Raw genomic sequence first — 24,693 nt, 5'->3', positions numbered from 1 at the left:
TTTATCTCATTCTCTTACCCCATCATCCTGTAAATTTTTGTCCTTCAAGTATTTATCCGATTCCTTTTGAAAGTTACTGTTAAGTCTGCTCCCACACCCTTTCTGACAGTACATTCCAGACCATAACTCATTGTAATGAAAAAATTTCCTCAAGTTATCTCTGATTCATTTGCTAATCACCTTAAACCTGTGTCCTCTTGTTACTGAGCCTTCTCCCATTGGAAACAATTTCTCCTTATTTACTCTAAAAATCCTTTGAGATTTTAAACACCTCTCTCAAATCTCTTTTTGACCTCCTCCGCTCCGAGAGTAGTAACCCCACCTTCTCCAGTGCCTCTACATAGATGCAGTCCCTCATCCCTGTGTCGTTCTAGTAAATTTCTTCTTCATCCTTTTCAATGCCATGACATCTTTCCTAAAATGTGACATCTGTCCTGAATTGAATTTAATCTTCAAACTGAGGCTTAATGATTTATAAAGATTTCGCATAACCTCCTTGCTTTTGTACTCTTTTCCTCTATTAACAAAGCCATCTCAACTTGTCTCCTGCAACCTTAAAAATTTTCAGTGTAAACCACCCCCACCCTCCCCCAAGCTCCTGGATCCCCACTAAAATTGTTCCATTCAGTTTAGAATAAAACAGAAAATGCCAGAACTACTCAACAGGTCTGGCAGCATTTGTGGAGAGAGAAACAACATTTCAGTCAGTGACCATTCACCAGACTCTACTGAGTATTTTCAGCATTTTCTATTCATATGTCAAATTTCCAGAATTTGCTGCATTTTGCTTTTATGCCATTTATATTGCCTCTCCTGATTGTTCCCATCACTTCACAATTTTCCGCGTTAAATTCATCTGCCTCGTTTTACCAGTCTGTGTGTGCCCTCCTGAAGCCTTAATTTTTTTTATTGTTTACTACATTTGAGTTTCATATCACCTCCAGACTTTGAAATTATGTCCTCTATATTCAAGTCCAGGCCATTAATATATGTCAAAAAAGAGCAGTGATCCCCACACTGACCACTGAGGAACACCACTGTATACTTCCCTCCAGTCTGAAAGACAGCCATTCTTTTTTGTCCCTTGGTTAATTTTGGAAGCCCAAACCTCCACAGTTTCCACCCTAATGTCCTTGAGTAAACAAGGATGCATCCCATCTGGATCTGGTGGCTTTTATACTTTGCCAACCTTTAAAGTACATCGCCTTTATCTATTTTTATTCAATATTGCTACTGCCTCCTCCTCTATTGCTACATTGGCAACATCCTCATCTCTAATGAAAACAGATGCAAAGTGCTCAGCATTTCAGCCATGCTCTCTATCTCCACAGGATCTGGGGGCTGAACTCTGGAACTCCCTCCCTACACGTCTTGCCCTCTACATTGTTTTCCTTCCTTACAACAATCCTTAACCTATCCCTTTGATCAAGATTTTGCTCATCTGTCTAAATAGGAACATATACTAATATGTCATAGATTGTTTTGTAATGCTATGAAGTGCTTTGAGATGTTTTATTACATTAAATGCGCAATATATATTATAAGTTGATATTATGATCATTATTCCCCAAATGTTTCCTGACTGAAACATGATCCACTTCATTCCCTAGAACTAGATCCAGCACTGCTTCCTTCCTCATTGGGCTGAAAGCAAATTGATCAATAAAGTTCTCTTACGTTTCAAGAAATCTTCCTCCCCTCTGCCCTTTACACTTTAACTATCCCAGTTTATATTAGAATAATTGTAATTGTAGTTCCCTGATTTTTGGTACTAACAGATGCAGAGAACACCAACATGTGCAAGCCCACTGACTGCCACAGCTACCTCGAGCTCACTTCCTCACACCCTGCTTCTTTAAGGACTCCAGTCCATTCTCCCAGTTTCTCCATCTCTGATGCATCTATTCTAATTTCCCATGCCATGATATATCTTCCATTTTCCACAACAGAAGATTCCCTGCCTCCCTCAACCTTGACTGTATCCATTCTGTTTCTCACACTTCTGCTCTCACCTCATCCCTCCCTCCCAAAACGACGACAGGATTCCCTTGCCCTTGCTGTCCACCCCACCAGCCTCTGCATTCAATTTCTGCCACCTCCAGCATGATGCCACCACCAAATACATCCTCCGCTCCCTTCCTCTTTCAGCATTCTGAAGGAACCATTCCCTCCACAACATTCTCCTCAATCACTCCCAATACCCCTTCCCCTTCCCACAGCAGCTTTCCATTCAAACACAGGAGATGTAACCTACCCTTTCACCTTTTCTCTCCTCACCGTCCAACACCCCAAATGCTGCTTTCAGGTTAAACAATGATTTTCTTGTGCATTTTAGAATGTAATGTTCTGTATTTGCTGCTTGCAAAGCGATCTGCTCTACACTGGGGAGACCAACGCACATTGGGTGACCACTTTGCGGAATGTTTCCATTCAATCCACAATGCGACCTTGAGCTTCCACTTGCCTGTCATTTTAATTTTCCACTTTGTCACACTGGCCTCTCTGTTCTCAGCTTCCTGCAGTGTTCCACTGAAGCACAACGCAAGCTTGAGGAACAACACCTCATCTTTTGGTTAGGCACTTTATAGCTTTCCAGACAAGCCATTGAATTCAGCGATTTCAGGACAAGGAAAGAGGTTTTGCATAGTCAGTATGAGGAGCTAGGTACCAAATTAAGAAGCAGAACCTCAATGGTAATAATCTCTGGATTATTACCTGAGCCATGTGCAAATTGGCATAGGGTAAATAAGATTAGAGACAAATACGTGGCTCAAAGACTGATGTGGGAGAAGTAGGTTCCAGTTTGTGGGACACTAGCAGCAGTCCTGGGGAAAATGGAGGCTGTACCTCCTACATCTAAACTGCTGGGACGAGTGTTCTTGCAAATCACATATCTAGGGAAGTAGAGAGGGCTTTAAACTAAACAAGGGGGGTGAGGGATCAAGCTTGGGTAGATGTAGCAATTCAAGGGGTAGAGTAAGGCAGGAGAGCAAATAGTAATATGAGAAATGAGGGTCAGAGAATGGCAGGAAGGGACAGAGAAAAAACCTAAGAATACATCAACAGTCAAGACTTGACCTTACAAAAATAACAGAAAGACACAGGTAAAGGTTCTGTATCTGAATGCGCATATTGAAGTAAATAAATATGATCTGATAGCCATTATGGAGACGTGGATGCAGGATGACAAGGATTGGGTCCTGAATATTGAGGGGTATGTGACATTCAAGAAGAATGGGAAGCTAGGTAAAGGTGGGGGGGTAGCACTGTTAATCAACGACGTATTGGTGCAATAATTAGAGATTACCTTGGTTCAGTTGATCAGGATGTCGAATTTATTTGGGTAGAGATGAGAAATTATAGGGGAAAGGAGTCACTAATGGGAGTGGTCTTCAGGCCCCCTAACAGTAACCACAATGTAGGACAAAGTATGCAAGAAGAAATATTGGATGCTTGTGATAAAAGGACAGCAATAATCATGGGTGACTTTACATATAAACTGGAAAAATCAGACTGGCAGTAGTAGCCTGGATGAGGAGTTCACAGAATGCTTTTGAGATAAAAACAAAAAACTGCAGATGCTGGAAATCCTAAACAAAAACAGAAATACCTGGAGAATCTCAGCAGGTCTGGCAGCATCGGTGGAGAAGAGCAAAGTTGACATTTCGAGTCCTCATGACCCTTCAACAGGAGGTTCTGTTGAAGGGTCATGAGGACTCGAAACGTCAACTTTGCTCTTCTCTGTCGATGCTGCCAGACCTGCTGAGTTTTTCCAGGTATTTCTGCTTTTGAAATAGTTTCTTAGAGCAGTATGTTCTGGAACCCACCAGAGAGCAGGTTATATTAGACTTGATATTGTGTAATGTGACAGGATTAATTAATAACCTCAGAGTAAAGGCATCCCTAGGTAGCAGTGACCACAATATGATTGAATTTTACATCTATTTTGAAAGGGAGAAGAGCAGGGCTAAGACTAGTATTTTAAACTTAAATAAGGGCAACTATGTGGGCTAATGAGGTAGTAGATGCGTTGGTGTTAATTTTCCAAAATTCGCTAGATTTTGGAAAGGTTCTATCAGATTTGGAAGTAGTAAATATAGTCCCTTTGTTTAAGAAGGGAGGGAGGCAGAAAACAAGAAACTATTGGCCAGTTAGCTTGGCGTCTGTCGTGGGGAAGGTGTTAGAATCGATCATTAAAGGGCCTATAGCTGGGCACTTAGAGAAACACAAGGTAATCAGGAAGATTCAGCATGGTTTTGTGAAAGGGATACTATGTTTAACCAATTTATTAGAGTTCTTTGAAGGAGCAACACGTGCTCTGGATAAAAGGGCTATACTTGGATTTCCAGAAGGCTTTTGATAAGGTGCCACATCAAAGGTTATTGCTGAAAATAAAAACGCATGGTGTAGGGGGTAACATATTAGAATGGGTAGAAGATTAGCTGGCAGAAAACAGAATATGCATAAATTGGTCTTTGTCTGATTGGCAGGATGTGACGAGTGGAGTCCCGCAAGGGTCTGTACTGGGGCCTCAACTTTTTACAATTTATATCAATGGCTTGGATGAGGGGAGTGAAAGTATGGCAGCTAAATTTGCAGATGACACAAAGATAGGTAGGAAAGTATGTTGTGAAAAAGACAAAAGGAGGTTGCGGACACATAGGTTGAGTGAATGGGAAAATGTGAAGTTGTTCACTTTGGCAGGAAGAATAAAAAAACAAACAGAACGACTGCAGAATTTCATGGTGCTGAGGGATGTAGGTGTTCTAGGTGCACGAGTCACAAAAAGTTAGTATGCAGGTACATCAAGTAATTAAGAAGGCTAATGGAATGCTATCCTTTGTTACAAGAGGAATTGAACATAAAAGTAAGGATGTTACGCTTCAGTTAAATAGGGCATTGGTGAGACCGCACCTTGAATACTCTGTGCAGTTATGGTTTCTTTATTTAAGGAAGGATGTTGTGGATGCAGGGAGGATGTTTCACCTGGTTGGGGAGTCCAGAACCAGGGGCCACAGTCTCAGGATATGGGGCAGGCCAGTCAGGGCTGAGATGAGGAAAGATTTCTTCACCGGTCGACCTGTGGAATTCCCTACCACAGAAGGAGGCGTTGGAGATGGTTCAAAGGAGGTTTACTAGATTGATACCTGGAATGAGCGGGTTGTCTTATGAGAAAAGATTGGACAGACTGGGCTTGTTTCCACTGGAGTTTAGAAGAGTAAGGGTGACTTGATTGAAGTATATAAGATCCTGAATGGTCTTGACAAGGTGAATGTCGAAAGGATGTTTCCTCTTGTGAGTGAGTCCAGAATAGGGGCACTGTTTTAAAATTAGGGGTTGCCTTTAGGACAGAGATGAGGAGAAATCTTTTTCTTTGAGGGTTGTGCGACTTTGGAACTTTCTGCCTCTGAAGGCAGTGGAGAAGGGGTCAATGAACATTTTTAAGGTGGAGGTAGATAGATTCTTGTTAGACAAGGGAATCAAAGGTTATCGGGGGTAGATGGGAATGTAGAAACTAGGAGCTGGAGTAGGCCATTCGGCCCTTCAAGCCTGCTCCACCTTTCAGTATGATCATGGCTGATCCTCTATCTCAATGCCATATTCTTGCTTTCTCTCCATAAGCCCTTGATACCCCTAATATTTATCAATTTCTTTCTTGAATGCACTCAGTGACCCGGCCTCCACAGCCTTCTGTGGTAGGGAATTCCACAGGTCGACCTGTGAAGAAATCTTTCCTCATCTCAGCCCTGACTGGCCTGCCCCATATCCTGAGACTGTGGCCCCTGGTTCTGGACTCCCCAACCAGGTGAAACATCCTCCCTGCATCCAGCCTCTCTTAGAATTTTATACGTTTCAATCAGATCCCTCATTCTTCTGAACTCTAGTGAATACAGGCCCAGTCGAACCAATCTCCCCTCATATGACAGTCCTGTCATCCCTGGTATCAGCCTGGTATGAACTTTCACTCAATGGCAAGTATATCCTTTCTTAGATAGGGAGACCAAAACGGCACACAATACTCCAGATGTGGTCTCACCAAGGTCTTGTATAACTGCAGTAAGACACCCTTACTTTCAAATCTCTTGCAATGAAGGCCAACATACCATTTGTCTTGCTAATTGCTTGCTGCACCTGCCTGTTTACTTTCATTGACTGGTGCACAAGGACACCCAGATCCCTTTGTTATCCACATTTCCCAATATATCACCATTTAAATAATACTCTGCCTTTCTGTTTTTCACACTGAAGTGTATAACTTTACATTTATCCACGTTATGCTGCATCTGCCATGTGTTTGCCCACACATACAACTTGTATAAATCGCCCTGAAGCCCCTCTGCATCCTGTTCACAACCCCACCCAGTTTTGTGTCGTTAGCAAACTTGGAAATGTTGCATTTGGTTTCCTCATCCAAGTCATTTATATATATCGTGAATAGCTGGGGCCCAAGCACTGATCTCTGCGGTACACCACTAGTCACCGCCTGCCATCCAGTAAAAGACCCATTTATTCCCACTCTCTGTTTCCGGCCTGTCAACCAATTCTCAACCGATGCCAGTATATTACCCCCGATCCCATGTGCTTTAATTTTGCCCACTAGCCTCTTATGTGGGACCTTATCAAAAGCCTCCTTGAATTCCAAATACACCACATCCACTGACTCTCCCTTATCTATTCTACTAGTTACATCCTCAGAAAACTCCAGTAGATTAGTTAAGCATGAGTTCCCTTTCATAAACCCATGCTGACCTTGTCTAATCTCGTTAATGCTTTCCAAGTATTCAAAACACACACACATCAGCCATGATCTTATTGAATGGCGGAGCAGACTTGGGGGCCCGTCATATCTTTCTGTCGTTTTGCTCCTTTTTTTGCTTTCAGATGGCACCTGTTTATCATTCTGCTATTCACACGTCCTCTAGATGCATCTTTTGTACTTTTACTTGTCCTGACAACACTTCCTTTATTCCTAACCTTTTCTTGTTCTGATGAAAGGTATTCGACCTGAAACTTTCCACAGATGCTGCTTGAGTATGCTGAGTATTTCCAGCATTTTCTGTCTTTATTTGCTTTCCAGCGTCTGCAATAATTTGATTTTGTTTTGTGTGCCAGAAAAGTGTTCTGCTGCTGCTTTTATTGTTTACTCAAGAAAAAATTTGCAGGACTACTTTGAAAAAGCTGGGCAGTGGGATTAGCTGAGTTGTTTTTGCAGAGGGCCAACACAAGTGACGGGCCAAGCGGCTTCCTGTGCAGTAGCCATTCTATGATTCTATGAATTCTTCAACATTGTAAGGTCCGAAAAGCTGTCTAAAGCAAACACAACCATTAAAGCACAATTGCATCAATCGTCCTGTTTTAGCCATCTATAACTTGGAAGTTGAATTGGATGATGCCAGCACACTGTTGGAAAATATACACATCAACAGTTCACAGTCCAATACAATGAAAATCCTATTCTTGTTCAAGACACAAAATTTGATATAGAAAACAAAGACTTTTGGATTCAATACATTTTTTATTCTTTCGTGGGGTGTGTCACAGCAAACCAAAAGACTTATCAAAACCAGTGACCAAACTAACTTCTTGAAATAAAAACAGAAAGTGCTTTAAATACTCAGCAGGCCTGGGAGCATCTGTGGAGAGAAACAGAGTTAACGGAGGTCTTTGACCTGAAATATTAATTCAGCTTCTGTGGAGAGAGAAACAATCAAACCTGCTGAGTTTTTCCAACACTTTCTGTTTTTATTTCACATTTCCAGCATCCACAGTTTGTTGCTTTTGTTTTAGTGAACTAACTTCTTGAATGGACCTCAGAACATTTGGCAAAAGCAGTGCATGCCCAGGGTACAAATGGCCTAATATAACCCACTGCATACCAAGCAGGGGTAGCTGCCACTTAGGAAGCCAATCATTGCTGACATAGGCAGCTAAGGAGAGACTTAAACAGTGTAGAGAGCTTGATAGTGATTAAAAAGAAACTGCTTCTACTGGCAAGGAGGTGGAAAACCAGACTACACAGATTTGACATAATTGCCAAAAGGACAAGATGAGAGAGGAGGAGAAATTCTTTTACGTAGTGAATTATGATGATCTGAAATGCACAGCCTGATAGAGTGGTGCAGAGCAGTGCAGAAGAGCAGGGGAGTGGGACTAATTGGATAGCTCTTTCAAAGAGCTGGCATAGATATGATTTGCTGAATGGCCTCCTGTATTATGTGATTCTGTTGACATCACTACTCTGTAGTTTCTGTAATTTTCCTGAAAATTTACTCCTTTATCTCCTTCTCAATTTAATGGCAGATAATATGCCTCCAGTGACTTCATAGCTTCTGTTATTCTTTAATTTTAACCAAATAAACTCTGTCCATGGCACCTCAACAACATCATTCCTTACCCAAGCTGCAGTAGCTTCCTTGATCAATACAGCTGCTCTCCCTCCCTTTCTCCTTCCCTATCATTTCTGAATATTTAGTAACCAGGAATATTAAATTCCATCCTCCTCTTCTTTGAGCCAAGCCTCTGCTACAGTCACGATATCAAAATTCCATGTGCGGCTTGTGTCCACAACTCACTGACCTTATTTACCTCACTTGGTGCATTTAGGTACCTTGAACAGGACCCTTTTGCTTTCTTGAACTGGCCCCAATGCCCCAGAGATCTGAAGCCCTCCCTCCTGCACCATTTCTCCAGCTGCGTGTTAACCTGTTTAATCCTATCAACCCCTATACTCACTAACACGTGGCACTGGAAGTAATCCAATAACAAATACCTTTGAAACCTGCTTTTTAGCTTCCTCCTTTGCTCCTGAAACACTGACTGCAGATACTCGACCCATTTCCTACCTACGTCATTGGTTCCCACATGGATTGTGACTACTGGCTGTTGTCCCCCTTCCCCCCACAAGCTGTTTTACACCCTCTCAGTAATATCTTATCCTGGCACCTTTCAGGCAACATACCATGCAGACATTGTGTTGGCAATCACAGAAACTCCCGCCTCTTTCCCTGACTTTAGAATCCCCTTTGATCATTTCAGCATTTCTGTACTCTATTGTACCCCGCACTCCCCTGTGCACTCATTTGCCCTGCAGTGCCATGGGCGTGCTCTGCAATCCCCCAGTGTCATCATTCTCACTGGTATCCTGCTCTGAAAACTGGGCTGTGGGTGCCCCAGTCCATGATGATTCCTGCACTGCATTCCTCATCCTACCCTGTTGGATGGCTGATCACTTACTATTCCCCTGAGCTTTCTGTAGCTCTGGGATGACCACCTCCTGAACGAAATTCTCAGCCTTCTGTACGCTGCAGTGACTGCAGCCACTCAGGATTAGAAACCTTGAACATGAGTTTGAGCAAATGGAGGCACTTCCAGCACACGTGGTTATCCAGGTACATGAAGTGTGCTGGAGTTCCCAAATGACAGAGGAATTGCAGATAACAGATTTTGCTCAGGAAAGTCTCTTTAATCCGAATTAATTACTCTGACTATTCATATATTCACTGCTGTTCCTTGAGTTAAATTACTTAGCACCCTCTGCACTAAATTTCACTCTCCCCAAATACCCATGGTCACTCTGTTTAATACATTCTTCCAGCTCTGTTTACTAAGTTTGTACCATGGCTGATCTGCCATCTAAGTCCATCCATCTGCCTTGGCCCCACATCCCTTAATCCAAAAAATCTATTAATCTCAGATTTAAAACTATTAAATATGCCTTTTGTGGGCAAGAATTCCACAATTCTACTATCCTTTGTTTAAATAAGTCTTTTTTTCTAAATTCTCTCCTTAAATGGCCTGGCTCTGATTTTAAAGTTATGCCTCCTTGCTCTAGAATTCCCTCCCCACCGACACCAGAGGAAAATAGTTTACATCTATCTAGCGTATCAATTCCTTTTAAAATGCTAAAAACTTTGAACAAATTACTCCTTAACCCTCTATATTCCATAGAATACAAGTTTAGTTTATGTAATCTCTCATAATCTAACTCTTGAAGCCCTGGTAGCATTCTGGTGACTCTACATTGCATCTGCGCAAAACTAATATATCCTTTCTAAGATGTGGTGCCCAGGACACAGTAGGCCTAATGTGGTCTAAGCAGGGCCATGTACAACTGAAGCAAAACTTACCCCCCTTTATATTCTAGCTCTTCAGTTATAAAGGCTGACTTTCGACTAGTCTTTCTGATTATTTTTAGTATCTGACTTACATTTTAATGACCCGTGTGTAGGGATATCTAAATCTCTTTGGATCTCGCTGTTCCTAGTTTTTCGCAAGTTAAATACTTTTGATCTATCTGATTTTGGTTCAAAATTAACTGTGCTGAAATCCATCTGCCTCAAGTTTTCATTTTTATTTGTTCTTCGGATATGTGTTGCCACTGGTAAGGACAGCATTTATTGCCCATTCCTAAATGTCCTTGAGAAGGTGGTGGTGCTGAGCAGCCCATGTGGTGTAAGTACACCCACAGCACTGTAAGGAAGGGAGTTCCAGGATTTTGACCCAGTGACAGTAAAGGAACGGTGATATATTTCCAAGTCAGGACAGTGTGTGGCTTGGTGTGGAACTTGCAAGTGGCGGTGTTCCCATGCACCCTTGTCCTTCTAAGTGGTAGCGGTCACGAGTTTGAAAGGTGCTGTCGAAGGAGGTTTGGGGGGTTGCTGCAGTGGATCTTGTCACACTGATTGTACACACTGTGCCACTGTGTTCCTGTGATGGAAGAAGTGAATGTTTAAATTAGTGGATGGAGTGCCAATCAAGTGTTGTTGGAGCTGCACACATCCAGGCAAGTGGGGAGTTTTCTATCACATTCCTGACTTGTGCCTTGTAGATGATGGACAGGCTTTGGGGAGTCAGGAGGTGAGTACTCAGTTACTCGCCTCTGACCTGCACTTGTAGCCATGGTGTTTATATGGCTGGTCCAGTTCAGTTTCTGTCAATTCTCCAGGGTGAGGGATTCTGCGATGGTAGTTACATTGAAAGTCAAGGGAAGATGGTTATATTCTCTCTTGTTGGAGATGGTCATTGCCTGGCACTTGTGTGGCATAAATGTTTCTTGCCGTTTATCAGCCCAAGCCTCAATCATGTTCAGGTCTTGCTGCTTGCGGGCATGGACTGCTTCAGTATCTGAGGAGTTGCGAATGAATCTGAACACTGCAATCATCAATAACCATCCTCACTTCTGATATATTGGAAGGAAGGACACTACCATTCCAAAACACATGCAGTGATTTCCTGGAGCTGAGATGATTGGCCTCCTGCAGTCCTCCTTTGAGCTAGTTATGACTCCAACCATTGGGGTGATTTCCTCTCTGACTCCCATTAACTTTGGTCGGGCTCCTTGATGCCACACTCAGTCAAGGGCAGTCATTCTCACCTCATCTCGGGTATTCAGCTCTCATGTCCATGGACAATTTGGACCAAGGGCGTAATGAGCCCAGTAGACGAGTGGCCTGAATGGAACCCAAACTGAGCATTGGTGAGCTGGTCGGATAGATGCCATTGCTGTAACTTTACTGGAACAGCTTGGCTTGGGGTGGACCTAGTACTGGAGCACAAGTCCTCAGTGCAACAACTGAGATGTTGTCAGGACTCATAGCCTTTGCTCTATCCACTGCTGTCAACTATTTTTTGATATTACATGGAATTGAATTGTCTGAAGACTGATCTCTGTTATGATGAGGACCTCAGGAGGAGGCCAAAATGGATCATCCACTTGGCACTTCTAGCTGATGATGGTACAAATGCTTCAGCCTTTTGTCTTTTACATTGATGTGCTGAGCTCTGCCATCATTGATAATGGGAATGTTTTTGGAACAACCTCCTCCAGTTAGTTGTTTAATTGTCCACCAACATTGATGACTAGATGTGGCAGGATTGCAGAACTTTGATCTGATCCATTGATTGTGGGATCACTTAGCTCTGTCTATAAAATGCTTCTTTCACTGTTTTAACATGCACGTAGTCATGTGTTGTAGCTTCACCTGGTTGGCATCTTTTGCTGCCTCTGGCACGCACTCCTGCACTCCTCATTGAACTAGGGTTGGTTTCTTGTCTTGAAGGTAATGGTAGAGTGAGGGATATGCCAGGTCATGAGGTTGTAGATTGAATATAATTCTGCCAGTGACCCATAGCACCTCATGGATGACCAGTTTTGAGTTGCTAGATCTGTTCTGAGTCTATTCCATTTAGCACGGTGCTAGTGCCCCACAATATGATGGACAGTGTCCTCAGTGTGAAGACCAGACTTTGTCTCCACAAGGACTGTGCGATGGTCACTGCTACCAATACTATCATGGACAGATGCATCTACGACAGGTAGTTTGGTAAGGAAAAGGCCAAATAGGTTTTTTCCTCTTGTTGATTCTCTCACCATCCGCTGCAGGCCCAGCCTGGCAACTATGCCCTTCAGGATTCAGCTGATGGTGTTACTGCAGGCTTTCCTGAGATGAACACTGAAGTGTTCTCCACCCCCAGTCAAAGTAAATCTTGTGTCCTTGCCACACTCAGTGCTTCTTCCAAGTGGTGTTCAGCACGGAGGAGGGAGGAGCTCTGATTCATTAGATGGTAATCAGCAGAAGCTTGCCTTGCCCATGTTTGACCAGATGGCATGAGACTTCATAGGATCCAGAATCAATGGTGAGGGCTCCCAGGGCCAGTCGCCCCCATTAGTGTGCGCCACTCTGCCACAACCTCCAGTGTGACAGGACATACCCAGGAATGGTGGTGGAGGAATCCGGGACATTGGCTGCAAGCTTATGATTCGATGAGTATGATTGCATCAGGTTGTTACTTGAATAATCTGATGGACAGCTCTCCCAATTTTGAGACCGATGTTGGTGAGGAGGGCTTTGCAAGGTTGACCCTGCAACAAGGTGTGCCTTTGTTTCCAATGCCTAGGTCAACGCTGGGTGGTCTGTCCAGTTTTATTATTACTTGACTTTTCTGTAGCAGCTTGATGCAACTGAGTGGCTTGCATAACCATTCCAGAGGGCAGTTAAGAGTCAACCACATTACTGTGGGTCACATGTAAGCCAGACAAGACAGCAGATTTCCTTCCCTGAAGGATGCCAGTGAACCAGATGGGTTGTTACAACAATCCAGTAGTTTCATGATTATAAATGAAGCCAACATTTGGTTTTATTAATTAATTTAAATTCCTCCTGCTGCTGTGGTGGGATTTGGACTTGTGTTTCTGGAGAATTAGTGTGGGCCTCTGGATCACTAGTCCAATAACATTACCACTATACTACAGTCCCCTACTCACTTGGTCCCTCTCACTTAATCTATCTCTCTGTAATTCCCCCTTTTCCACAATTTAGTACCCCACCAGTACTCCAGGCAACGCAAACCTAGACTATGCAAGAGCAAAATACTGTGGATGCTGAAATCTAAAATAAAAGCAGAAAGTGCTGGAAATAATCAGCAGACCTGACAGCATCTGTGGAGAAACAAGAACTGACATTTGTGGTTGATGACCCTTTGTCAGAACTGGGAATATAAATAGATGTAAAAGATTTTAAGCAAGCCAGGGAAAGGAGGGATGGGAGGAAATAACAAAAGTGAAGATCCCTAATATTGTGGAAGCCAGAAGGGAATGACAAAAAGGATGATGGTGCAAGGCAAAAGGAGATGGTAATGGATCAAGTAAAGAACAAGCAGCCTGCAGCCTCGTGGAGGTGTAAATGGGGAAAAAACAGAATCATCACTCACAGTTGCCATCCAGAAAAAAGGAGGTAGATGTTATGCTTTGAGATTGTTGAACTCATTGTTGAGTCAGGAAGGCTGAAAAGTGCCCCAGCTGAAGATGAGGTGCTACTCCCTGAGCTTATGTTGGGTTTTGTAGGAGCAGATCAGAGTGGGAGCGGAAGGGAGAATGAAAATGATGGACAGCTAAAAGCTCGGGTTCACATTGCTGACAGAACAGAGCAAAGCAGTCACCCAATTGGCATTTGGTTTCTCTGATGTAGAGGTGACCACATCGTGAGCAGTAAATAGAGTATACTAAATTGAAAGAAGTACACATAAATCACTTTTTAACCTTGGACTGTTTGGAGCTTTGGATGGTGAAAAACACTGAGGTAAAAGAAAGTTTCGAAGGGACCGTTCCCTCTGTGACACTTTGGCCCACATCTCAATCATCCCCAACTCCCCTTCCCACAACACCTTCCCTTGCAAGCACAGGAGATGCTACACCTGCCTGTTTACCTTCTCCCATCTCACTGTCCAAGGCCCCAAGCACTCCTTCCAAATGAATCAGTGATTTAGTTGTATTTTCAATTTGGTATACTGTATTCAATGCTAACAATGCGGTCTCTATATCAGGGAGATCAAATACAGATTGGGTAACTGTTTTGCGGGAGACCTATGTTTAGCACATAGTGTGAACCTGAGCTTCCAGTCACCTGTCATTTTAATTCTCTACCTCACTCCCACTCTGACCTCTCTGTCGTCAGCCTTCTAAACTCAATGTATGCTGAAGGAACAGCGCCTCATCTTTTAATTAGTTTCTTTTCAATCTTTTGGACTCAACATTAAGTTCAGCAATTACAGATGTTAACCTCTGCCCTTTTTTTGAACAACAGCTGTTGGTGATGATTCTGCTATTCCCATGCACACTTCCTCCAGACACATCTTTTGTTTCTTTACTTGCCTCATTATCATCTCCTTTTGCCTTGCACCATCATCCCTTTGATCATTTAATCTCGTTCTTACCTATCGCAGACTTTCCCCTGCTTAAAAACTGTCACATCTCTAAGTGCTCCCAGTTGTGATGGAAGGCCATTGCCCTGAAACGTTAACTCTGTCTCTCTCTCTCTCCACAGATGGTGCCTGACTGGCTGAGTATTTCCAGTATTTTCAGTTTTGATTCTATTTTATGTAAGCTGCCATCATAATTTAACCTTTTAGCCGGGTTATCTTTCCAGGTACCTGTTTGTATGCTGTCCAAGGTGATGTGAGCTTTTATTTAGTTTTATTGTGAGCAGCAGCAGTCTGGAGACCAGCCCATGGAGCCATTGGTATGTGATGGTGATTGCGCTGTTATATTGTTACCAGAGAGGTTCCAGAAGACTTTATGGCCGGTGTCTCTCGATTCCTGTTAGTTTGTTTGTAATGGGCCTGTTTTTTTTGTTCCCAGTTACAGTTGCAGAAATCTCAGTATTTACAGTTGGGACAGGGCCGGGGTCAGTACTATGGAGGCTCCCTTCCCAACGTCAACCAAATTGGGAGCACCACTCTGGACCTCTCTTTTCAGGTGAGTTTATCTTCAGGTTTAAAAAGAAAAGCAATAAAAACTGGACGTAAAATAGGAGAATTAGAGTAAATGCACAACAGGTCCCTTCACATTGTAAAGGAGAAAGAACAAAGAAAGGAGCTAACACATCACAGAAGCTGTTGTCCTCAGTTGTTACTCCGAGCTTACACTTATATCTAAATTCATAGAATGCAGTATGGAGTAAATAGTAAGGTAGAAATCAAATGAGGATTTAAAAACACTCTGTTCACGTATGCAAATTCTTATAAAGAGCCCCATACAAAGTCCTGTTTTGTGTTTCACTCACTCAGTGCCAGTACAAGAGGAGCTGAAGATCACTGTTTATCTGTTGATGACCTCTAAGGATCTGTGGTAGATACAGTGTGCCTCAGAAAAATGAAAGTTGGGGTTAGAGTTCAGATGCTAGTATCCTGGATCACCTGCAGCATCTGTGCTCTCCCGACTCAGTGGGTCATGAATATCAGCAGGTAATAGAGTTGCCTTTGTGACCATTGCAAGGGACTACCCAATGTGAATTTCAGTTCACTTGTCAAGTACTGTCTGGAAATTGGAGCTTTTAGTCAGTGATCTTTTAGGGATAAGGGAAGGGATTTTATTAAGAATTAACAAACTCATTCACCATGAGTGATTAATGGATAAAAAAGAACTGAGGAACTGGCCGATTCTGCATTTGTCACAAGCTGTGTGTAAGCCTCCCGAACTACTTTCTGGGGAAACAGCAACATTAGAAGAAAATAAGAGACATATAGACCTCTTTATAAAAAGAAAAACGCCCCAATTTGACATGTTGTCTCTTCCACCCAACGTACCGTCATCCCCCTTTGCCACCCTAATGCCCATTGGGTAAACCAGCTCTGTGTCAGTGCTGCACTTGATCAAATTGAGAGTCTCAGGGATTCTCAGTCACTGATAACATTGCCCCTACTTACAGGCCTGAGTCTGCTCTCTGCTCGGTGTCTGTCTTGGGATTGTGTTCTGGTGCTGTAGCAGAGCTTGGTTATTGACCCACAAAAATATATTGCTGCTTGGTATTGAACTGATTATTGCTGATGGATTCTGTATCCTGATCACTAATCAACCAAATTGGTGACTGTTAAAAGCACCTGACTCCAAACTTCAGTTTTCAAACAGAATTTGAACTCTCAGAGCATTACACAAACAGGAGAACACAGAGTGGAGTTAGTGTTGTGAGGGAGTGAGTGAATTTCCCTGCGTACAGATGCTATTTGTAAGCATGTTGTTGCTTTTTATACAAGTGAATACTTTTGCTTGTATTCGTTAGACTTGTTTCCTGGGTTACTCAGCAGCCAGTGCTGGGATTTGTCATCACTCTCCCAACAAGAGGATGCCCCAAGTGTTTGGGCTTTCCCATTATGCATGTTATGAGTGAGAAAGGGGCCACTATTTGTAGATTTAATTGGATTTCTTCAGTCAAACTGTCGATAATGCAGTAGACTTATCTCTTTGGGAGAATGGCTGAGGATTAACAGTGAACTCGTGCTATAGAGACATGATATGAGAGATCAGGAACAAAATGAAATGGCCCCTGCTTGTATCGAATTCCTATTTGACACAGTCGATTTGTAAATAAATAAGATTAATTACAGTGAAGGCAAAATACTGTGGATGCTGGAAACCTGAAGTAAACACTCAATGCATGAAACATTCAGCTGGTCAAGCAGCATTTTTGGAGAGAGAAACAGACTTAACGTTTTGTGTCAATGAGCTTGACTGCAGCTAAGATCTGAGTTCATATTGTAGACCCTACAATCTTCCTCAAAGTTATTCTCAATCCCCTCTTCAGTTTATCCTTCTATGCCAGACATCAGTGGAGCAGACAGGGGACCTCAGTCGAGTTCCATTCTGTGTCTTGCACACAGTCTGCTCGTTTTGCTTGCAGAAACTTTGCACAAGTGCAAAGGTTCCTTCTCCATCTGCCATTGGCATCTTGGTAGTGCTGCTTCAGTTGATTCCACTGTCCCTGGGTTGAGGAGTGGGGAAGTTGTCAATGTTTCTGTTACTGAGCACAATGCAATGCTTGATCTGTGTGTTAACCTCACATGATGGACTTGACTAAATGTACATCATACAGGACCCAACACTAACTGGAGGTGTGCTGCAGCAATCTACCTGGTTTATAGTAAACTGTTGGGTTAAAACAAGCTCCTGATTTCTGCAGGTAGGGCTTGTCATAAGGTGAAACCTAAAACCAGCTGCTGAGGGGCAAATTCTGGGCTGAGTATGTGATGTATAAAAGGCTAAACCCTGCACTGTTAGCTCTTCTGACAGGTGGAAAATAAAAGGCAATTCTGATTTAGTACTGATCATGCAAAGTTCAGCATGTCTGAACCAGGAGGAAACAATACTGAAGGACTCCTGTGTTTCTATTGCAGGCTCCGTTCCAATCATCTGCCTTGGACACGAGTAGATCAACCAGGCATCATGGCTTAGTTGACCGGGTCTACAGGGACAGAAACCGACTGGGATCACCACACCGCCGTGCCATTCCTGTTGACAAACACGGGCGCCAAATATCCTTCCTCTGTCAGTGCGGTGTGGATACTGAAATGTGATCCAGAGCATGAAGCCTAGAGGAGAGAGCCTGTGGTGAGGAGATCTCACCAAGACTGCCAGGTAAAGCCTCACAAAAAGAGTAAGAAAAATCACGTTGCTTCGATATGTTGGGGTCTACTCATGAAGGCCCCTTTGACAGATGGTGTCCTGCCTCTGGACCTGGTCTGAGAATATCAGTCTTGCAGCAGGGAGTGTTTTCAAGGGAAGTACTTGTGCCATTTCTGTGCCAACGTTATGCTCTCAAAACATAATTGTCATGTTCCTCAGTATTAGCATGCAATCATTTAAGCGTGTTTTGCTGAAGGTAATGCGTTTACAATTCTTAAGGATTATTAGTCATGTCTTGTACTATAAATGTATGGTTTTGCCACACACATGAAATGGACGTAATGACGTTTAAATCTAATGATAATTGATTTAACAATATATATTTGACTGTGTGTGTTTGTATGCGTGTGATATCTGTACCTACACCAAATGAACAGCTGTGGTTCAAGAAGGCAGCTCACCACCACCTTCTCGAGGGCAATTAGGGATGGGTAACAAATGTTGGCCTTGTCAGAGACGCCCACACTCCAGGAACAAATAATAATAAAAAAGTAAAGATCATTAACTTGACAGTGCCAGCAGTTTGCATTTATATAGTGCCTTTAAGGTAGTATCCCGAGGTGCTCCACAAGCATTGCAAACAAAATTCGACACTGAGTGACAAAGAGAGATGTCAGGGCAGGTGATGAAAAGCTTGGTCAACAAAGCAAGTTTTAAGAAATGTCTTAAGAGCGGGAAGGAGAGGTGGAGAGGTTTAGGGGCAGAATTCCAGAGTTTAGGGCCAAGGCATGACCAGAAGTGAAGATAATTGGAGATGAGCAGGAGGCCAGAATTGGAGGAGTGCAGGGATGTCCAAGGGTTGCAGGGCAGAAGGAGGTTACAAAAATAGGAAGGGGTGAGACCATGGAGAGATTTGAACACAAGAATGAGAATTTTAAAATTGAAGAGTTGCCAGTGAGCCATTTTAGACTAGCGAGCATATAGAGTGATGGGTGAGTAGGACTTAATGCAAGTTAGGCTACAAGCCGCAGGCTTTTGGATAAACTGAAGCTTGCAGAAGATGTAAGTTTGGAGGCTGGTCAGGAGAACATTTGCAAGAGTCAATTCTAGAGTTGAACCTATTTCTTTATCAGTTCATGGGATGTGGGTGTCATTGGCTAGGCCAGCATTTATTGCCCATTCCTAATTGCCCTTGAGAAGGTTGTGGAGAGCTGCCTTCTTGAACCGCTGCAGGGCATGTGGTGTAGGTACACCCACAGTGCTGCTAGGGAGGGAGTTCCAGGATTTTGACTCAGCGACAGTGAAGGAACGGAGATATATTTCCAAGTCAGGATGGTGTGTGACTTGGAGGGGAGCTTCTAGGTGCGTGGTGTCCCCATGTGTCAGCTGCCCTTGTCCTTCTAAATGGTAGAGGTCATGGCTTTGGAAGGTGCTTTTGAGGGACTTATGGGATAAAAGGGGCAGTGGTAGCATGGATACAAAATTGACTACGGGACAGAAAACAGAGTTGTGGTGAATCAATTTTTCAGACTGGAATGAGGTATACTGTGGAGTTTCCCCAAGGTTCATTACTAGGCCTCTGTTGTTTTTGATATAAATTATGACTTGGACTTGGAGTACAGGGCACAGTTTCGATATTTGCAGATGAAACAAAACTTGTGAGTGTAATAAGCACTTGGAAGATTGTAATAGACTTTGGGAGGATATAGGCTGGTGAATGGGCAGACACATGGCAGATGGAATTCAATGCAGCAAAGCATTTTAGAAGAAAGAATGAGGAGAGACCATACAAGCTAACGGTACAGTTTTAAAAGGGGTGCAAGCAGAAAGAGGGATGTTTGTGCACAAATCTCGGAGGGTGACAGGACAGGTTAACAAAGCAGTTAATAAAGCATATGGGAGCCTTGGCTTTATAAATAGAGACATAAAATGCAAAAACCAGGAAGTTAATGCCATCCTATATAAAGCAGTAGTTCAGCCCCAGCTAGAGTATTGTGTCCAATTCTGGACACCATACTTAAAGAAGGTTAGGAGGGAACAGAAGAGAGTTTTAGAATAGTTCCAGGGTTGAGGGATTGCAGTAAAGTGGGTAGACTGGAGAAGATGGGGTTACTCGCTTTAGAGCAAAAGGCTGAGGAGATTTGTTAGACATGTTTAAAATCATGAATGGTTTAGATGAAGTAAATGAAGGGAAACTGTTTCCAGCGGATGAAAGGCTGATCATTAAAATGCACAGGTTTAAGGTGATTGGCAAAAAAATCAGAGGTGACATGAGGAAAGAAATGCTTATGTATCTGAAGGGTTAGAATTTGGATAAGGTGAATAGGGTGGTGGATAGAGATTCAATAGCAGCCTTCAAAAAGGAATCGGATAAATACTTGAAGGAGGAAAAAATTCCAAGGAAACGAGAATAGTGTGTCGAAGTGGGCCCAACTGGATTGCTCTTTGAAAAAGTCAGTGCAATCTTGATGGGTCAAATGGCCATCCTCTGTGCTGTTTCATTCTATAATTTTAGAGGTAAGAAAGACATGGATGAGGATTTGAGCAGCAGATGAGCCGAAGTAGTGACAGAGTTAGGTGATGTTAAGGAGGTGGAAGGTCCCCTTGGTGAGGGAAAAGATATGGGGTTGAAAGCTCAGCTCAAATAGGATGTGAAGATTTTAATTGGGTTATTACTGCAGTAGGTATTGCTCCATGGGAGAGGAGCTCTGTGTAAAATATTTAATTTTCTGCACAGTGAACAGTTTGTTGCAGAATCCGTTCTGTTCTCTGAAGTTTCCTTGACTCCACAGCACGCAGACAGCTGTCCATATGGTTCGGTCTATCTGTCGCCCCCAGCTGACACCAGCTGGAGAAGGTGAGTGACATTTTTCCTAAATGAAACTTCCAGTCTCAGACTATCTGTTGGAATCCACTCATTGTAACATGGAAAGGTTCATGTGAGCTGAGTTAAGAATTTAAGAGATCAGCACTTTTAGACCTTGCTGCCACTTCGGGGGTTGGGGGAATGAGGCTGCTGCCAGGAAAACGAAGGCAGGTGGTTCAGTGTGCGTGTGTAGGGCAGGAGAAAGTAGGGCAAGGGCTGGTGGAAGGGAGGGTGTCAGGAGAGGCAGTTGGGTGGGCTTGGGCATTAGGATCAAGGATGGTGGGGAGGGGACAGGTGGGTAAGAATATTTGGGGTTGGGCAAGGGCAGATGGGAATTTGTGCAAAGGGAGCGATGCTTACAAGACATGTTTGTAAATGATTATTAACTTCACAAGCACATAAATAATGTAGAATGTGTAATAATTTATACTATTTCTCACCCACCTTTTCAATATCTAGTCGGTACTGGGCATTAAACTGATCTGCATCCCTCCTCCCATAAAAAGTACATGGATGACATTGGTTGGGTGTCTGAAAGATGGTGAAGTGGTAGCAGGGCTTTCCTTGTCCTGTAATATATGCTCTGTACAAAAGTTTCTCTGTTTAGAATTAAGCACATTTAACTGCTTTTCACTGATCCATTTTATATTCTATCCGGGTTGCTGTCAGTCTGTCTAACTTGTGCCTGATGATTATCATAAATGATACATATATTTTTATTTCAGGACCAATTCAGACTCTGCTCTGCACCAGAGTACAATGAATCCCACCGCACAGGACCCATTTAATGGGGGTTCCCAAGAAACACAAGAGCAGCACAAGCGAGGTGAGCACAGTGTTCAATCTGAGGGTGCTGACCCTCCAATCATGAGCTGTAACTCGCTCAGGCTACCCTCACAGGCCTTTCATACAGAAAGTTCATGCATTTAATATTTCTAACAATTTGTCTCAGATACACACAATGGCAAACAAAAACAAACAGGCTGTTCGTTCAAACCCACAGAACCATGAAAGCAGCAGCTCTGAGGAAAGAGAGATGGTTGTGTTTGTATTACAAATACCACTGCTGTGCCCTTTGTGTATTCCTTAAAAGCATTAACAACAATCTGTGTTTGTATCAATACCATTTTTATGCCCCAAAAAGGAGCACCAGCAAACTGACTCCACTAAGAATTGGACTATAGGAGTTCGGATTATAGTGGGTGCAGCCCTTACTATAAAGCAGGCTGGTTAGATCCTGATGGAACCCAAACTGAGCATGTGTGAACAGTTATTGATAGCAAGTGCCACTTGATAGCACTGTTGACAACACCTTCTGTCACTTTCCTGATGATAGAGTGTAGATTGACGGGGTGGTAGTTGGCTGGCTTGGATTTATCCTGCTTTTTGAGACCAGGACACATTGTCATGTAGATGCCAATGTTGTAGCTGTGCTGAAACAGCTTGCCTAGGAGAATGGTTAGTTCTGCAGCACAAGTCTTCAGCACAACAGCCAGGATGTTGTGAGGGCCCGTAGCCTTTGCTGTATACAGTGCGCTTAGCCATTCGTTGATACGAGCATATGAGCTAGGAGCAGGAGTAGGCCACTCGGCCCCTCGAGCCTGTTCCGCTATTCAACAAGATCATGGCTGATATGATTGTAATCTCCCACTTACTCCTGATAGCCTTTCACCCCCTTGCTTATCAAGAATCTATCTACCTCTGCCTTAAAAATATTCAAAGACTCTAGAATTCTCTTCCTCAAAAGGCAGTGGAAACAAAGACTCACAACCTTCTGAGAGAAAAATTTATCCCCATCTCTGTTTTAAATGAGCGACCCATTATTTTTAAACCATAACCCTTAGTTCTAGATTCTCCGACCAGAAGAAACATCCTTTCCACATCCACCCTGACAAGACCCCTCAGGATCATACACGTTTCAATCAGCCTCTTACTCTTCTGAACTCCAGTGGATACAAGCTTAGCCTGTCCAATTTTTCCTCATAGGATGACCTGCCCATTCCTGGTATTAGTTTAGTAAACCTCTGAACTGCTTCTAACACATTTACATCCTTCCTTAAGTGAGGAGACCAATACGGTACACAGTATTCCAGATGCGATCTCACCATTGCCCTGCACAACTGAAGCATAACCTCCCTACTTTTCTATTCAATTCCCCTCTCGATGAACACTAACATTCTATTAGCTTTCCAAGTTACTTGCTGCACATACATACTAGCCTTTTGTGATTCATGCACTAGGACACTTAGATCCCTCTGAATCTCAGAGCTCTGCAGTTTCTCACCATTTAGATAATATGCTTTTTTATTCTTCCTGCCAAAATGGACAATTTCACATTTGCTCACATTATACTCCATTTGCCAGATCTTTGTTCACTGTCTCTTTGTAGCCTCCTTGTGCCCTCATTACAACTTTGTATCATGAGCAACAAACTAATTTAGCAACAAATTATTTTGACCCCTTCATCCAGGTCATTTATACAAGTTGTCAAAAGTTGAGGTCCCAGCAGTGATCCCTGTGGCACATCACTCGTTACATCCTGCCAACCAGAAAACCCATTTATGGCTACCCTCTGTTTCCTGTTAGCTAGCCAATCTTCTATCCATGCCAATATGTTACTCCCATGAGATTTTATTTTCCACAATAACCTTTGACGTGGCACCTTTTCAAATGCCTTCTGGAAATCTAAGTACAGTACATCCACCGGTTCCCCTTTATCCACAGCACATGTGTCTCCTTCAAAGAACTCCAATAAATTGGTTAAACATGATTTCACCTTCACAAAACTGTGTTGATTCTGCCTGATTGCCTTGAATTTAATTAAGTGCCTTGCCATAACATATTTAACAATAGCTTCAAACATTTTCCATATGACATATGTTAACCTAACTGGCCTGTAATTTCCTGCTTTTTGCCTCCCTTTTTGAATAAAGGAGTTACATTTGCTATTTTCCAATCTAATGGAACCTTCCCCGAATCCAGGGAATTTTGGAAAATTAAAACCAACGTATCAACTATTTCACTAGCCACTTCCTTTAAGGCCTTAGGGTGAAGTCCATCAGGACCTGGGGGTTTGTCAGCCCGCAGCCCCAACAATTTGCTCAATGCCACTTCCCTAGTGATTGTAATTATCCTGAGTTCCTTCCTCCTTTCCAGTTCCTGATTTACAGCTATTTCTGGGTTATTATTTGTATCCTCTGTAATGAAGACCGATGCAAAATACTTGTTCAATTCATCCGCTATCTCCTTAGTTTCCATTATTAATTCCCCCGACTCACTTTCTACAGGACCGACGCTCACTTTATTCACTCTTTTCTTATTTAATTATTTATAGAAACTCTTACTATCCGTCTTTATATTACTAGCTAGCTTTCCTCAATACTCTAACTTTTCCCTCCTTATTAATATTTTTGTCACGTGAAGTGAATCAATTTGGCTGAAGACTGGCACCTGTGATGGTGGGGAGGAAGCTAAGACGGATCATCCACCCGGCACTTCTGGCTCAAGATGATTGCAAACACTTCAACCTTGACTTTTGCACTGATGTGCTATTTTTTTGAGCTGCTTCTTCCATTGTCCCCCACCATTCACAATTGGATATGGCAGGATTGCAGCACCTTGACCTGGTCCGTTGGTGCGAGATTGCTTAGCTCTGTCTGTAACATGCTGCATTTGTTATTTAGCATGCATGTAGTGCTGATTTGTAGCTTCACCTGGTTGACACCTCTATTTTAGGTATGACCCTCCCCACCTCCCCCTGGTACTGCTCCTGGCATGCTCGCCTATATAAACATAAGACGTAGGAGCAGGAATAGACCATATGTTCCCTTGAGCCTGCTCGGCCATTCAGACTGATCATGGCTGATCTTCTGCCTCAACGCTTCCGCGCCTGCTCCCCCTATCCCTTGATTCCCTGAATGAATCAAAATCT

At 42.9% G+C, this 24,693-nt stretch overlaps 1 protein-coding gene across 2 annotated transcripts in view; it reads left to right on the top strand.

Moving 5' to 3' along the window:
- The window catches only part of LOC144689053 (CREB-regulated transcription coactivator 1-like), a 92,780-nt gene that overhangs the window by 1,776 nt on the left and 66,311 nt on the right, over positions 1-24,693 (top strand). For both annotated transcript variants that reach the window (XM_078556193.1, XM_078556192.1), the window contains exons 2-5: positions 15,137-15,253; positions 17,668-17,805; positions 20,692-20,753; positions 21,488-21,588. In XM_078556193.1, the coding sequence (XP_078412319.1) occupies positions 15,137-15,253; positions 17,668-17,805; positions 20,692-20,753; positions 21,488-21,588 (418 nt within the window). The remainder of the gene's footprint in view (positions 1-15,136; positions 15,254-17,667; positions 17,806-20,691; positions 20,754-21,487; positions 21,589-24,693) is intronic.

The sequence above is a fragment of the Cetorhinus maximus genome, chromosome 13 (assembly GCF_964194155.1).
Source record: "Cetorhinus maximus chromosome 13, sCetMax3.hap1.1, whole genome shotgun sequence".
Classification (NCBI taxonomy): Eukaryota; Metazoa; Chordata; class Chondrichthyes; order Lamniformes; family Cetorhinidae; genus Cetorhinus; species Cetorhinus maximus.
Note: the sequence above shows the minus strand (reverse complement) of the source record. Positions and strands in the feature narration are given on the sequence as shown.